Source organism: Vollenhovia emeryi, unplaced genomic scaffold, assembly GCF_000949405.1.
Source record: "Vollenhovia emeryi isolate VEMERY1.0 unplaced genomic scaffold, V.emery_V1.0 DF939192.1, whole genome shotgun sequence".
NCBI lineage: Eukaryota > Metazoa > Arthropoda > Insecta > Hymenoptera > Formicidae > Vollenhovia > Vollenhovia emeryi.
In genome coordinates this window covers 109,576-124,108 of record NW_011967174.1, presented here as the reverse complement: position 1 = coordinate 124,108, position 14,533 = coordinate 109,576, and the positions used below count along the sequence as shown (strand labels likewise).

Below are 14,533 nucleotides of genomic sequence, written 5' to 3'. Positions count from 1 at the left end.
CGCCTGGCGATCGATAATGCTATGCGCACATCTCGCCACGCGCTCGAATTGGGCGGTAGGCCGGCCTAAGACAACGATTTTTAATAATTAATTACTTGTTAACTATTACGAAAATTGCAAAATGGTACAGGACTTTTCCATTCATCTCGATCCGTTCTACCTTCTCAAAAATTTTGTCGGATATGGAAAGACTCACCCTGTATATCCAAAATATATTTCAATATATGTTAGTACGTCATTTCGGATGTTTGCAATAATTTAAAATCAGCTGCGTTTAGCATCATATATTCTGTAAGAATAGTCCTTACGCGCAATCTAAATGCAGAATCAGTGTTTCACGCACGTTGCTTACGCACATGCGAATTATGGGGAATGTCGCGGTCGAAAGATGCGCTTTTGTTGCATCCGTGCTTGCGTCGTATCGCGAAGAGATGACCTTGCCTTCCGCTTTAGAACGCCCGGCTTAAACCCCGACCTCGAAAAGACGCGAACGAAAGTGAAACGAAGAATCGCAGAAATTCCTTTATCTTTTAATCGATGAAATGCAAGTCCCTTCGGTTATTTCGTGTTCAACTAATAAAAAATATTTTAACATTAACTTATAGATAGTTTTCCTCTTCAATGTTCATTTCAAAGCATAATTTAAACGACACGTGATTAAATAAATAAAACCTTAATTTTATATAATCGTCGTTTTTTCAAGCAAGCAGCGAGTAAAACACGCGCTCCGAGTTTTTCTATTATCGAGAAGAAGAATAAAAATGTGCAATTCTCAACATTTTTTTTAATATAACGAAATATAACTAATTTAATCACAAAATATTTCCACGATTATTATGATATAGATATCATTATATTATATACATTTGTGAACAAAGCGTCAAAATAAAATGTCGACACGCTGCATTTATCTCATTTATCCTAACGAGGCCATGTACCGCGTGTGAAGCATCAGCGTCACAAGAGAAGCTGATGTTCTTCTTTTCTGTAAAAAAAAGAAGAAGAAGAAGAAGAAGCGACAAAACCGTAGGTTTAAAAACGTTTCTCAAGCCGAGGCCGGAAGTAAGTAAAATAGAGAAAAACGTTGCGAAAGTCGTAGACGCCGGGGACGCGGCGTGGAGCCACAGCTATTTTCTACGAGGGGGACCACAGGCTCTCTTTCCTTAGTCAACTCATCGCTTTCCCGCCCCCTCTCCACCCACCCTCCGATCGCCACTACGAAGCTGCTTACCTCACGCTATAGGATCTTCCCGGTTTGGAGGTCATTGCACTGCGACGGGTGGTTGCCGCGGGGTGGTGGTCGGCGGCGAATCGATTTTCCATGACGGCGTCGCGTCGCGGCGCGTCGCGTCGCCTGTCGGAAAACGTCTCTCCTCCTCGCCCGCCCACTGTCCCTTTCCTCGTTTCCCTTCCCGCCGCGTCTGTCCCGCGCGACACGTGACCACAACGGGGATTCGCCTCTTACGAGACCGAAGGGCGCATCCTCTTCAAGATGCAGGTCGATCGATACTTTGCGGGCGTCTCTCTGCATCCACGTCCTCCGCCCTTTAAATTGTACTCCGCGGTCCACGCGCGTAATCCCTTTAAATTCACTCGAAGATATCCTCGCGATATCTGACGGGGCTCGGAAATTTTGACGCGGCCGGCGTTGTCCAATAGACAAGTCGAGCCATCAGATGCAGATCACCGATGGATTTATCGTTCAACGATCCGCAAAGGAAAAGTTAGAGGAGAAGCGTGGTCTCTTCTCGAGGTCAGCGGTTCCTCGCGCAAATCGATGCGAAAAATCGCGGCGCGAATTGACCAAGTATCGATGTATCGATGTATATCGATGTCGACGTAATACGTAAACAGTTTTCACAGCAGTGTCCAATGTCACGGTAATGAACGCTTGTTTGCACGAAACGTTACAGTTGATTGATGTTCGTTCGTGCGTGTTTGATTATACACAGTTTTTTCCTCGTACTTTTTCGGCAGCTCTTTCACCTTCCTTCTGTCCCCAGTTAGCGTCACGTCGCGGTTCCGCGGTTCGGGAAATTCTGAAACGATCTAACGCAAATCCTTTCATCCGTAATGCCGCGATCGTCGACTTGCGTGTACAAGAGAGATTCACGTAACTGTGGTGAATCGGTCGTTTCCAATTTCTTCGACGACCGCTCATTGAGGATTCTTCACACCCTGGAGATGCCTTTGTTTTCCAAGCCTTGGAAAACTCGCGTAAATACGTAAAATCCTCATACTATTGCAGTCTCCGACTGCAAACGGGATTGAATGGGGTAAAAAAACAACTGAATTATCTTGAAGTTTTACAAAAGGCTTCTGCGAAACTTTCGGGTCACAAACTATTCACGAAACACGCGTTTAAAGCAACGAATATAATTGTATGCAAACTAGTTTTCACGCAAAAATTATTCCTTGCACAACACAGCGAGGTTCCTCTGTAATGTTCACGAACACTTGACGAATTCCGAAGTGAACTGTAACGTATCGTTCACGCGGTCGTGACTTGTCCAACATCCACGAGCGGAATGAACGGGCTCTGGTCCCCGATGCCGGGAAGGGGAGGAGCGCGTAAAGTGATCCGTGGTGTCCGGGGGTGAGTCCCGTACGCCATGCGGTAGCGTTCGCGTTCGCGTTACTGCAATTCAATGCAACCACCGTGGGCTACGCTACGTGGCTCGCTTCTATCGACCGTATCGCAGTGCGACGAGGAATCGGACTGGTTGCCGCGCCGCGTGCCGCGCAGGTTTCATAAGTACTTGGGCGCGCGCGCGCGCGCGCACACGCTCGAGCACAGGTGGGGCTGAATTAGATGCTCGCGAATAGTGTCATTCTTCACCTAGCATTTTTCCCCGAGATCTTTTCTCATGTGAATTCCACGAAAAGTGAAAATTACACTTTCCTCCCTTGGCAGAATAGGATACGAGAAACTTTTCATTGAAGATTCCTCAGTCGTTGATCAAGATAGAAAACATTTTATACGCGGGGTGAATACGTTTATGGAGTATAAACCATTTTGAAGAAATAGTAAAAATAAAATAACAAGAGGGAGAGAGAGGGAATAAAGATTGTTAGCGTATTAACAATATCTATGACCAACTTTTATAATGCAAATTTAAAAACAGTTGGCTATAATCAAAGTTAAAGCAAACGACTTTGTATATTTCAGTGTACAACCGTTTATTATGTCACAACAATTTTATCCCTGCTCTTACCAGCAAAATTAACAACTTAAGTTTAGATTTGAAGACTTTATCTTAAAATGTTTGCAGTATATAACAAATATTTTATGTGCTCAGCAATATCTCACAAGGATCTTTATCGAACAATAAAATATAACCAGCGAATTAAATTTAGATGATCTTAACAAAAGATTATTTAAAAAGAAACGTAAAGCTTAAGACGGAAGACGCGTATCATCTCCCATAATTCGCAAGATCATCCTTTACATTCCTCGAAGTCTGTACGTGCAGCCTTATCGCCGGATCCGTAATATCAAGCTCGTTGAGGGCTGACCAATTAAGGGCCGCACGCAACGGATCATTGCCCGGATTAAGACCCCGACGATCGGGTAGATATTTCACTATCTCGATCGATTTCCGTTCCGATCCGCTCTCGCGAGACTACGGAGTCGTGTACAGCTCGTTCTAATGGCTATTAATTACGAACAGAGGAACGGTCTAAGTCGCTTCAATTAATTCATGCGCGATAACAATCGGCAAGTTTACGTCGTCCAAATTCCCGTTCCATTAAGATGCATCAGCATCGGCGATATTTAACGGTTCGCGATGATGGTGATAGGCGCTTATTACCGCGAGGTGACGAGAGAGGCCACGTTTATAACCGCGCCGTGACCACCAGAAATCTGGAATCTGGCTATCCGCCACATAACTCGTGCCCGAAACGTGGAATCCTCGCGAAGATCAATTGCAGCTGGGATTTTAGTAACATCTGTTGATTGATCTTCACTTAGGGATCATCGTTCCCCGCGATATTAAAATGCAAATTATTTTATAAATAAATCCTCCAGCCAAAACAACTGTATTTTTTTAACTTACGATAATCCCGTCTCAGTGAATTCTTTCCATTATTTTCCGTAACAAGAAAAATATAACAGAAAAAAAGTGGCGACAATTGTTTCTATATATTTGATACTTATTGTCATTAAAAATTTCCTTCTACATATTTAAATCCTTAAATCCCCGGCGATGTCGTGAATAGGAACAAGAAATCCACGGCACGTAGAAGCACGGTCATATATGTGTGAATTATAACTCGCATAAATTTCCATGTCGAGCGGTTGCACCGTACGCGAGCTTGAAGCGTATAGAAGAGCACGGAATACGTTTGCGCTCGCGACAGGACCCTGTCGCGGATAATCCTGACAATACCGGCGATCTCGCGGGCCAAGTGTTCTAAATTGCGTGTAACGCTCGGCGCGACGGTATGCCATGCCGAAAACGTTGCCGACATGAAATTATGTGGAATGTTTCACGAATGAATTTCTGAGGCCCGAGGGGGGTCCCTGCCTCTAAGTAGCGGCTTGTAGCGTCAAGCTATTCCAGCTCAGGGGAATAGGGCACGCGTCGCATAGAGAACCCGCGACATGTGCAAGTTGTCGACGAAAGTTAGATAACGGTATATATAAAGTGCTTCGAAAGATAACACTTGCATATACAGTGCGTTGTCGGTTCTGTTTGAAGCTTGTGAAAATGTTTGCATTATAAATAATGGAGAAACGAATAGGAATACGTAAGAGAGTGATATAAGTAGAATTTATAGAAAATCCAAGATTCTCGTGTGGTTTTACGTCTCAATATATTATATTATCCAGCTGTATTTAAAAGCCGGGAAGTTATGTTTTCCGATTAATATTCTATAACAACAAAATGTATGCTTGTAAAATATTTATTTTTAGATCTTATCATGCGCAATTAAAAATGCGTTACTTCATTTATATAAAAAGAAAAGACTGCCTTCTTTATTCAGCTATTCTTCAATCATTTATTTTACTAGTTTCCAACTAACGGTCGTTATTTTACTTCTCGTTCAATATTTCTTGCATTATTTTGCTTTGTGAAGAAGCATGGCGAGCTAATTAACTCTTAAAAAACCCTGATTTAATAAATTTAATAAAGGATTATTTTATTCTAGACAAATAAATTGTACTTTATTATTTTATCTTGTCTAGTTAGACACTTAAAAAAATTAAACTTAATTACTATTGGTACTTAATTAATAACTACTAAACTTAATATATATCTTTATTCTTGGGAAAGCATTACATTTAACACAGATCTACTGTACGACCAAGTCGAGTCCAATTATCGTAGCAAGGTACAATAAAAGGATGAAACTTTCACGGAGAATAAATGACTGATGACACCCGGAGAATGGAAACGATGTTGAGAATTTGGACGTCAGTCCTCTTCATACGCAATGATGATAAGTTTCCTGTATTGGCCGCAAAGCGGTGCCTACTGTGTGATCATTATAAATTATACGTAATGATGCTAGACTGAAAACGGCACACCCGAGCTGAAACTATGCGGAATGTTGTCATGAATTGCCTAGGCGGATGCTTCCTTCAATTATAGTTGCGGTATCCCCTTCGGCCATTTCTCGTACTCGCAAAGCTAACTGAATTTGAACATATATACTTAGCTTCGAATTACTTCATATCCTGCTTGCGTGCTAAGCGTAAATAAGATATCGATCACATCTCAATAAATTACATCAATTTTATATTCTCACAAATTGCATCGCTTTTGATAGAGAAATTATTGTAGAACTGTGATCTCTGTGGACAATGTAAGCCGCGCTTTCCGCCATTCTTTGCTACCATTTCTATGCATTTATTGATCGAGTTCCACGATACGCATGAGCGAAATATTGTTCGCGTCGACTTTTCGTGTTTTCTTTCCTGTTTACGTGCTTCAGTTTTAATCGTTTCTTTCGGAGAATGTAGGTATTACTTCTTAGCATTTCTTTCTTCCTCTTTTTCTGATTTCCATTTCCAAACCAAATTTTCTTAACTTAAAGTATCTTTTAAGGAAGTTATTTTGTAAAATCATTTATGTGAGAATTGTTTCAAACGATGCAAGCATCTTCTCACGACATTCTTTTACAAACACTGTCACAAATAGACGGCTTAATTCTGGTAAGCGATACACCTCTGGAATGAGCAATCAGCGGTGCCAGTAATTCATGTAAAGTGACAACGACGTAATTTAGGCGCCACATAAATCCGCAAACGTTGCCGGTCGGTGGTCAAAGATGAAGTCGCGGGACTAAAGTTTCGCACCGCATTCCGTAAGCGGGATTCCAGAGAGCAGCGTGCGGTGTGTGCACGCACGTACATACATTCCCCGGGGAACCACAAAGAAAGTTGCGCGGAATGTCGAGAGAGTCGCAGACGCGTAAATCGCTCGGCGCTCTCTCGTACACGTAGGTGCGTACACCCGCGTGTAAATATAGATCGCGTCCCGAAATATGTCTTTCAGTCCGCACTTAAAATCGTCGCTTCCGCCGGCGATCCGTCGGAGTTCCCGTTATCTTAAGGGCCGTTGGATTGCCGCCACCGTGCTTTTTAAGAGCGTTACGGTAGCATAGATCAATCACTTTGCGAGCGGTCGGGTAGGAGGGCACTTTCGAAGAAAGATATTTCAAGAAACGTACTTCGAGAATGTAATAATTTGCAGGCACATTTTCAACTCCTTTCGGTCCTGTATTAATCATGCAAAGGCACTGGACTATACGCACTTGATTACTGTACAAACTAAAAGAATACGAGCGCTTTTTTCCACGATAATATCCAGCCATTGTACTTTCGAATTTTTGATTGATAATTGGATATGAAGATCGCTTTAACCCTGTTGAAATTTGTAAAATTAAGTAAGTGAGATGCGCACGTACGACGGACATTTTATACTATATAATTTTATTCTAAATTCAAATATGTATCATAGATTAAAAAATGTGTGCACTTGAGCTTAAAAATGTAAAAGAGAAAGACATTTTTTTTCAATTTACTATTATCAATCTACTTTTGATAAAGGAAGGTAGTCTTTTTTTCTTTTCCCTTGAAAGAAAATTAATTTCATTCAGTATATTAAACAGTTTTTAAATAGAATTAAACAGATTTCTCCGTACAGTTTTCACTGTGAAATTATTAGATAGCTACATTCGTCGAATCGAGAGAATTTCTCAAGGAAGCGATAGAGCAAGAAGAGATCTTCGATCCATGCAATCGTTCGGGCGTAAAGCCAGCGGTGTCGTCTGATGATAGGTAGATCAGATCCTCGATCGAGCGAAGCCACGCGAGAAGGCCACAGGATTAACGGTAAGCGAGCCATCGATCTCGAATTTATTCAGTTCGTGTCGTGGTGAAACTGTCTTAATTTCCAGGTCGTTCACTATCACTGAAGTACGTATAATACATAATAATTTAATAATTTAATAATTCATAGTATGCCTCTTTTATATTTTTTTTAACAGTGCATTTCTTTTGATTAGTTAAAAGAGAAAGCAATTATATATTTTTCAATTTTTCAAAGATTTTTGCCTCACTGGTGAGGGAAACAAGATGCTCGAAATAAACTTGAAACTACACAGTAATGATATAAATTTTCCTTTTATTCCTCAGAGAGAATTTCCACGAGATAATGTCTAGTGTGACCTATCACAGTCTGTTTAGACGTTGACCCTCAATTATTTACGACCATTTGTACGACGCGATGCATACAACGACTACGAGAGGTTTTGATCACGGATCTTGAAAAGGTGAACAAGCTTTCGCATTCACGTTATTACTCGATAGGATCGCGAGAATACAAAAGTACCTCATTTCTTTATCAATTCGTTCCTTGTGGAAGGTGTGGTCAGTTAAATAAATGGGCTTCTTAATTTGTAATAAGGTTAACCGAACGAGAATTGCCTTTCATCTTGATTGAAGAATATCTGTACACAAAAGAGTACTCTTCTGGTTATACGAAATATTAGAAGTGGTTTTTTATATTAAGAGAAACTTCAGTTATTTACAAGATTGTGTATTCGAGTAAAATTATTACGAAGTAAACTACACAGACTGTCAATCCTCATGAAAAGTATTTTAGTTATTATCGAGAGATTTTTGGCAGCTGACAATTGCGGTTTAGTATAATTTTTAAAGTTTCATAATTGTTTGATTGGATAATTGAATAATTGATCACAGATTACCTTATAAAATTGGTGTAAATAATCTGCGAATTATTTGAATTACACTGGAATTAGCTCTTCAATTACATACACGTGAAATTTTGGAAACTTGATGCGACCCAGTCAATCTTAAATTGTGTCAATGTTCAAACACTAAATTTGATGTGCAGAGGAATGGAAATTGACCTTTAGCTGCGATGATTGCCAGTGTTTCTTCCTTCGTGTATACCATTAGATCATCGGCGTAATTAGGAATTGACGAAAGCAAGTTAGCTAGCGGCCGTCACGCACGGCGGACCTAATAACAATCGGAAGAATGTACAGCTCGTGTATTGGAGGTCAATTGAACGCGACCTGGCACTGCACACGTTGGCGGTCAATAATTGTAATCCACGGGATTAGCCGCAGCTGCTGTGTCCAACATGCGGTTATCTCGTTTCCGGGAACATGTATCGTTGATACGCGCTTCAATGAATATTGTAAGAATAGATTCTGCTTCTCCACTAAAGATACGGGGATTTTTGCCTGACCATCAATATCTTATACCACCTGCCATATGGCGGGATTGAATCTTCGTTCGGTATTGATCGACTGTAGAAGCTACCATTGTTCAGAATCTAGACTGCGTTCGAGAATATAAACCGCAGTGTATATACGTGTATGACTCGCCTCCTTCTAGCTAGGAAATAATTTTATATTTGTTTTAATATTTCTCAAAAGACATAGATTAGAAAAATATACGCCAATGCATAAAAAGTATTTGAAAGTATATGCATCGTTGAATAAAAACTTAATAGATAAATATGGAGCAAAGAAGTTGAAATAAATCGTATTAATTTTTTTATGAAAATACGTAATTATCGTGGACGTAGTATAAATGGACCCACCGTGTGCTCTATGAAAAAGGGAAGCCAGAATGACCGAGCGAGACAGAGAATAAAGGGACTTTATTGTTCAAGCGTAATGTTCTTCGGCGCGTCTTTGACACATGGACAATTGTACATGTATATACGTTTAGTACTCAGACCGTGGCTTCCTGCCAACTGTAATGACACGTGGCCTTCTCGAACGACTCGATTACAATCAGATTTGAGTTTCTTTTGTCGGGCCATTGCGACTTGTTCTAGATTGGAACATAGTTATTATTCTGTGACATTACGAACTCTAGTAACAGTCGGTCATCGAGATAAAGCGGCTCGCATTACCGCGGAACGGATTCTAATCCCGTCTGTAAGGTACGTTGCGTCACGATGGCAAGGAGGACTCGGATGCCAATAGTACAACTTTCTAACCCAGAAAGCGAGAGTGAATCTTTACCTAACAAAAGTCTCAGCAATTTTTGTGGGTACAGATTCACTCTCGCTTTCTGCAAAATATAATTTAATTAAACACTTATGCTCGTTACAATATTATATTATCTGTAATATTGATATTGTATATATACTAGGTACTGAGTATTTAAACCTTATCTTTACTTTGGAATTAATCTCAAACCGAATAAAAAGAATCTGTGCAATCAAAATATTGAGTAATTATAAGAGTTTTGGAACATTATTTTGAATAAACAAAGTTAAAACATGCATGATGCTGAAAATATCTGATTATGCAAAGTGTGCTCACAAAGGCATCTCAGGTCATTGGAAAGGATTATATGATGTAACTTTTAAGGCGATACAGGACAAACGTTCCTGAACAAGATCGTGAAAGGAAAGAAATGATGTAAGGTAAGCTATCTGTAAGGTATTGTAACGCAGATGCAAAAGAGTGAGCTTCTACGTAATGACATTACAAGATTGAAGTAAATTATAGGAAATTAATTTAATTTTTGCACGTGTATACGCCTATATAAAACCACGCAAATTTCGAAAGTTACAATAGTTGTAAGCTAGCGAAAATTTCTTTATCCTAATACTTTTCATTGAAAATTAACAAACAACAAAATTTTAGTATATCATTTATCATTGCCAATTTTTTATTATTTTCTAACTTTATTGTAAATTTATAAATTGTACATTAAAAATATAAATTAAGTGTATATATTATTAGTGTCTGAAGATATGTTTGGTTTTATGTGTCGGATTTCCTACACAATATTTAAAAAATTAATTATTATTTCTTTAATGCTTCCCAATTTTTATATATAATTGAATATTTTATACATAATGATTATTCTTTCTGACACTTGTGTGTATTAATATTAATATTGGAATTAATATCGATTCATTCAACACAACTGTTGAAACTCAGATACTGCTGGTGAACGATACGAAGAAGATTTATATCAGCATATTAATTAAGATAGTCGAGATTACATACTTATGAAGGAATATATACTTAGCGAGCTCTCGTTTCCGACGAGCTCTTGCGAACTTAATAAGCAGACAAGCGGAAAGAAGTGCACTGGCGCCAGTTAAGTCAGCGTATGCGATCGCGGCAGTTTTATTAGTTCACGACCGTTCACGACTGTTTCATAAATCTGCCAATGTCGATATTTGATTACTGATCAGTAAGAGAGGAAATCTCTTTATTCCACTTACTTCCGTGCGAAACAAAGAAGAAAAGATCAAGAAGAGAGAATGAAAAGCTTTAAACCGTCTATCTACTCGAGAAATCCTTGACAGTGAGACGGAGAAAGTTCCTTCAGCTGACCAAAGAGCATATATAGAAAGACATCTCACAAGTGGTTGTTTCCACGCTAATGATACGTTGAAGTAATTTTCAATAAAAATTACAAATTGTAATCTATACAGGACTGTGTAGGTGTATTCTTATGAAACGAAACTATATTTAATAATTTAAAACTCTATATCTAGCATATACTAAACATATGACATATGTGCTCAGACATTTCGCTGACAGTGAATTGCACGGAATTAAAGGTCATTAACATTATAATGGAAAAACGAAATATAAATAGAGCTAGTTAATTCCCTTGAAAAATTTACGTTAAATGAAATTAAAGTGTTTAAAAATAATCTTTCAAGTCTAAGAGTTTACTTAAAAAAGTTGAAAATTTACATAAGAAATTTTAGACTAATTTTGGATACTCGAAGTAATTTTTAGATAGCCAAACCTGTCGAAGTTCCCGCTAGAGAGTTTCCAAGGATTTTCTCGAAGCAACGTATAAAGCATCCGATTTCTTCGTATTTTTTCAGTTGTTTTAAACCGTCAGTTCAACGAGTTACAAAAACATCTTCTTGACGTTATCGCGCAAAAACTATCGCGATGAGGCAATCTTCGATCCGATGATGCTTTGCCGCGTTGCGCCGAGAGCTTCTAATTACATTGCCGCCAATGAAGCCACGGTAGATGTTTATCAAAATACGTAAATTGTTTTGCATTCTCATACGCATGGAATTTCGATTACGGGTAGGCAGTGATTGGAAGTGACTAGCTGAATCTCGCGATAATCTCTCGCAGCTTCTACAGGAACAATACGGTATTCCAGACGCCTCACATAAACCACGTAACAGTACATTGCAATATGCAAAACCGTACGATGTCGGCTTCTTTGATCAATTGTAACATCGGTCTGTCGTTCTGTAGAAAATCTAGGCCGCAAGTTTTATGATTTCGCACTGAAATTACATCTCACGTTTCGCCTTCTTCTTTGTAACTGTGATAATAGAATTGTGATTGATTATTAACCATTTCAAAGAAACAAAATAATGTAGAAACTTTGTTCTATTTTTAGACAAAAGTTTTATATTGACGTTTTATTTAATGGACCGCGCAATTTTTTCTAGCCAACTGGCATAATAAGATCTAAAAATTATTTTCCCAACTAAATAACTCAATTTGCAATGTTAAAATAAATAATATCAATGGCTGTTTCTACAAAAATATTAATTAACATTAAATACACTACGAGTTAGAATAGCAAGCATGTTTTCAATTTTCGGATTCTCTGAATTTTTTCATAATTTTATTGCCCAAGTGGTACACAGTGGAAGTGCAATTTAACGGATTTTTTTATGTCCGTTAGAGAATTCCACGCTAATTTCCGCTTTCTACGTCAAATCTTACCGCCGCTCGAGCAAAGGTACGGATGTTCGCTACGTTAAGTATTAATCTCAAGCGATTCCATGCCTGGGTGAAATGTAATTAGCGGCCTCGTGCATGAATGTCGTTAAATATGTCAACTACTTTATGGTTTTCCCGTGGCGTTTCGTTTTACGGTCGTTCCATCTCGACCTGTCGCACTCGAAGAGAGTGACATCACTGAAGATTGAGCTAAACCGGCTTAGTCGCATTTGCATCAGCAAATCGACGCAATTAAGTATGTAGAAAAGTAGATATCCTCTCTAATGTATGTCATAGCCGAATTAAAAATGCGCTATCTATAAATTATTTAAAAAAGTATCATGGTTTCACTAACTTTCAAAATTATAATTGTAACAGAATATAATTTGCTTTTCACATATATTCAAGATATAATAGAATAAATATCTTCAATTTTGTGATTCTTAAGTCAAATGCAAGAACACTGTAAGAAGTCCATTTTTACATAATCTTGAATAATTTTATCCACTCTTTTTTGCTTATGCATGTTTATGTATAGTGTACTTTTTCACCATACGTTTTATTGTTGTATTTTATCGTATGTATGGCTTTGCACATATTTGCACGCGATTACGAAACAAGAAGATAACTCGTTTGATTGGCCATGTTTATAAATTACACGAAGATGTACATTCTGAATTTATTCCGTCTTTACCACCAATTTTTTATTTTTTCTAAATTACTCTATTTTCAGTTCTTTATTTTAAATTTTTACTTGTGTGAATGTGTGTGCGTGTGTGGATGCGTTGATTTTTCTTTCGTTCTACGAAAGGCAGAATTAAATTAAATACAATTAAAAATTGAAGTTACATTAATTAGTGGCAACCCATACAGCACAGCAAGGTTTCAGCAACATTATAGCAATAATTCATGGCAAGATTGCAACATTGCCTAAACGCTACGAAATGTTGCTGCAATACTGCTGCAATATTGCAGCAACGGTAAAATGTCCGCCTTCAGAAATATTACAATGTAATATTACAGCAACATAGCAATATAATGTATGCATAATATATGTTTCCTCGAAGCGCGGAATCACTTCTCTTTTAGATTCATAGTAAATGGAGATTTGCAATTTAGATTTATGTATACATTTATGTACACCAACTATTGAGGTAAAATCTCTAATCTCAGTAATTGGAATTTAAGTAACAATGATTTTTGTTTCGAAACATTTTCTCGGTTGAACAGAGTTAGTCGTTAAATTAATCCATACCAATAAATCCGCAGAATGATACACAAAACGTAGTCACGGAACAAAGTAATGTAAAATATTAAGTACGGAATTTTCCATTTCGTAGGCGGGACAACGAATTCTCAACGTTTAACGTTTTTCTGTTGTTTTTCACTCGGCGCGGTGACGTACGATGTTTTTGCGTGCCATCGTGATACCTGAAGGGGCTGAAGGTCGCGGCGCGCTCTCACTCGCTCGCCGAACGTCGAGCCGGCAGGCCGTGGCGAGAGACGCTCCGCGCGTAGTATTACTTTTGCGTTATCGATTTCTAAGACTCGATCGCGATAAATGCAGGGATAAAACACTATTGATTTGCACACCTTCATTAGTAACAAGCAACGTTTCTTGACTAATTACTAAGCTTCTACAACTTGTAACGAGAAACGAATTGCACGTTGAGGCGACGGCTCTTTATCAACGTATACATATTTCACGAGACTAACTCGTCTAAAATTTGAAGGTAAACCGTGGTACTTTGTCGCGGTTACATCTCGTTTACGCACCGCGCTTTTAATTATCTACTATCAATTTCGTGTAATCTGTTTTCGGGAAAAGAGAGAAATTTGTGCGACTTCGGCGTTCGCGTTGTAATTCGCTCTGTTGTTCTTCGCGATTTGAACGGGCAGGAAGTAAAGGAAGTTGCTTATCGCACGTCATTACATTATGTAATCGAAAATTATCTCAATTATCTGTTGCAATTAATAACAACTAATAATCGCTGAAAATTTCGCTCACATAACTTTTTCGAGGATTAGATTAAATGACAAAGATTGGAATATTGTTTCGTTGCGGACTAACACTCGTAACTACTTTTTTACCGCAGATTATGCTTCCGATGCCCGCGTTGCGTTTTATATCGCCAAATCAAAAGTGATTTATCCATTATCCTGTTCTTCCGAATCACAAATGCAAGTTGTTAGTTTGACTGATTTGTACGACAGAAAGTCACGCGATATTTGTTAATAATATTTCGTGCGTTACGCGGTATTTCACATCGCGTACGGGAGTGCCCGAAATTTCGCGCGATCGCTGGGTGCTTCC

General features: G+C 38.6%; 1 protein-coding gene across 6 annotated transcripts in view; it reads right to left on the bottom strand.

Annotated features, from left to right (window-relative positions):
• The window catches only part of LOC105562243 (protein PRY1-like), a 45,086-nt gene that overhangs the window by 25,434 nt on the left and 5,119 nt on the right, over nt 1–14,533 (bottom strand). The window contains exon 1 of one of the 6 annotated variants that reach the window (XM_012012914.1): nt 1,232–2,701. The exons of 4 other annotated variants lie outside the window; for them this stretch is intronic. In XM_012012914.1, the coding sequence (XP_011868304.1) occupies nt 1,232–1,323 (92 nt within the window). In that variant the 5' untranslated portion in view covers nt 1,324–2,701. Of the gene's footprint in view, nt 1–1,231; nt 2,702–14,533 lie in introns of those variants that run through there. One more of the 6 variants, XM_012012920.1, reaches the window with a different exon arrangement.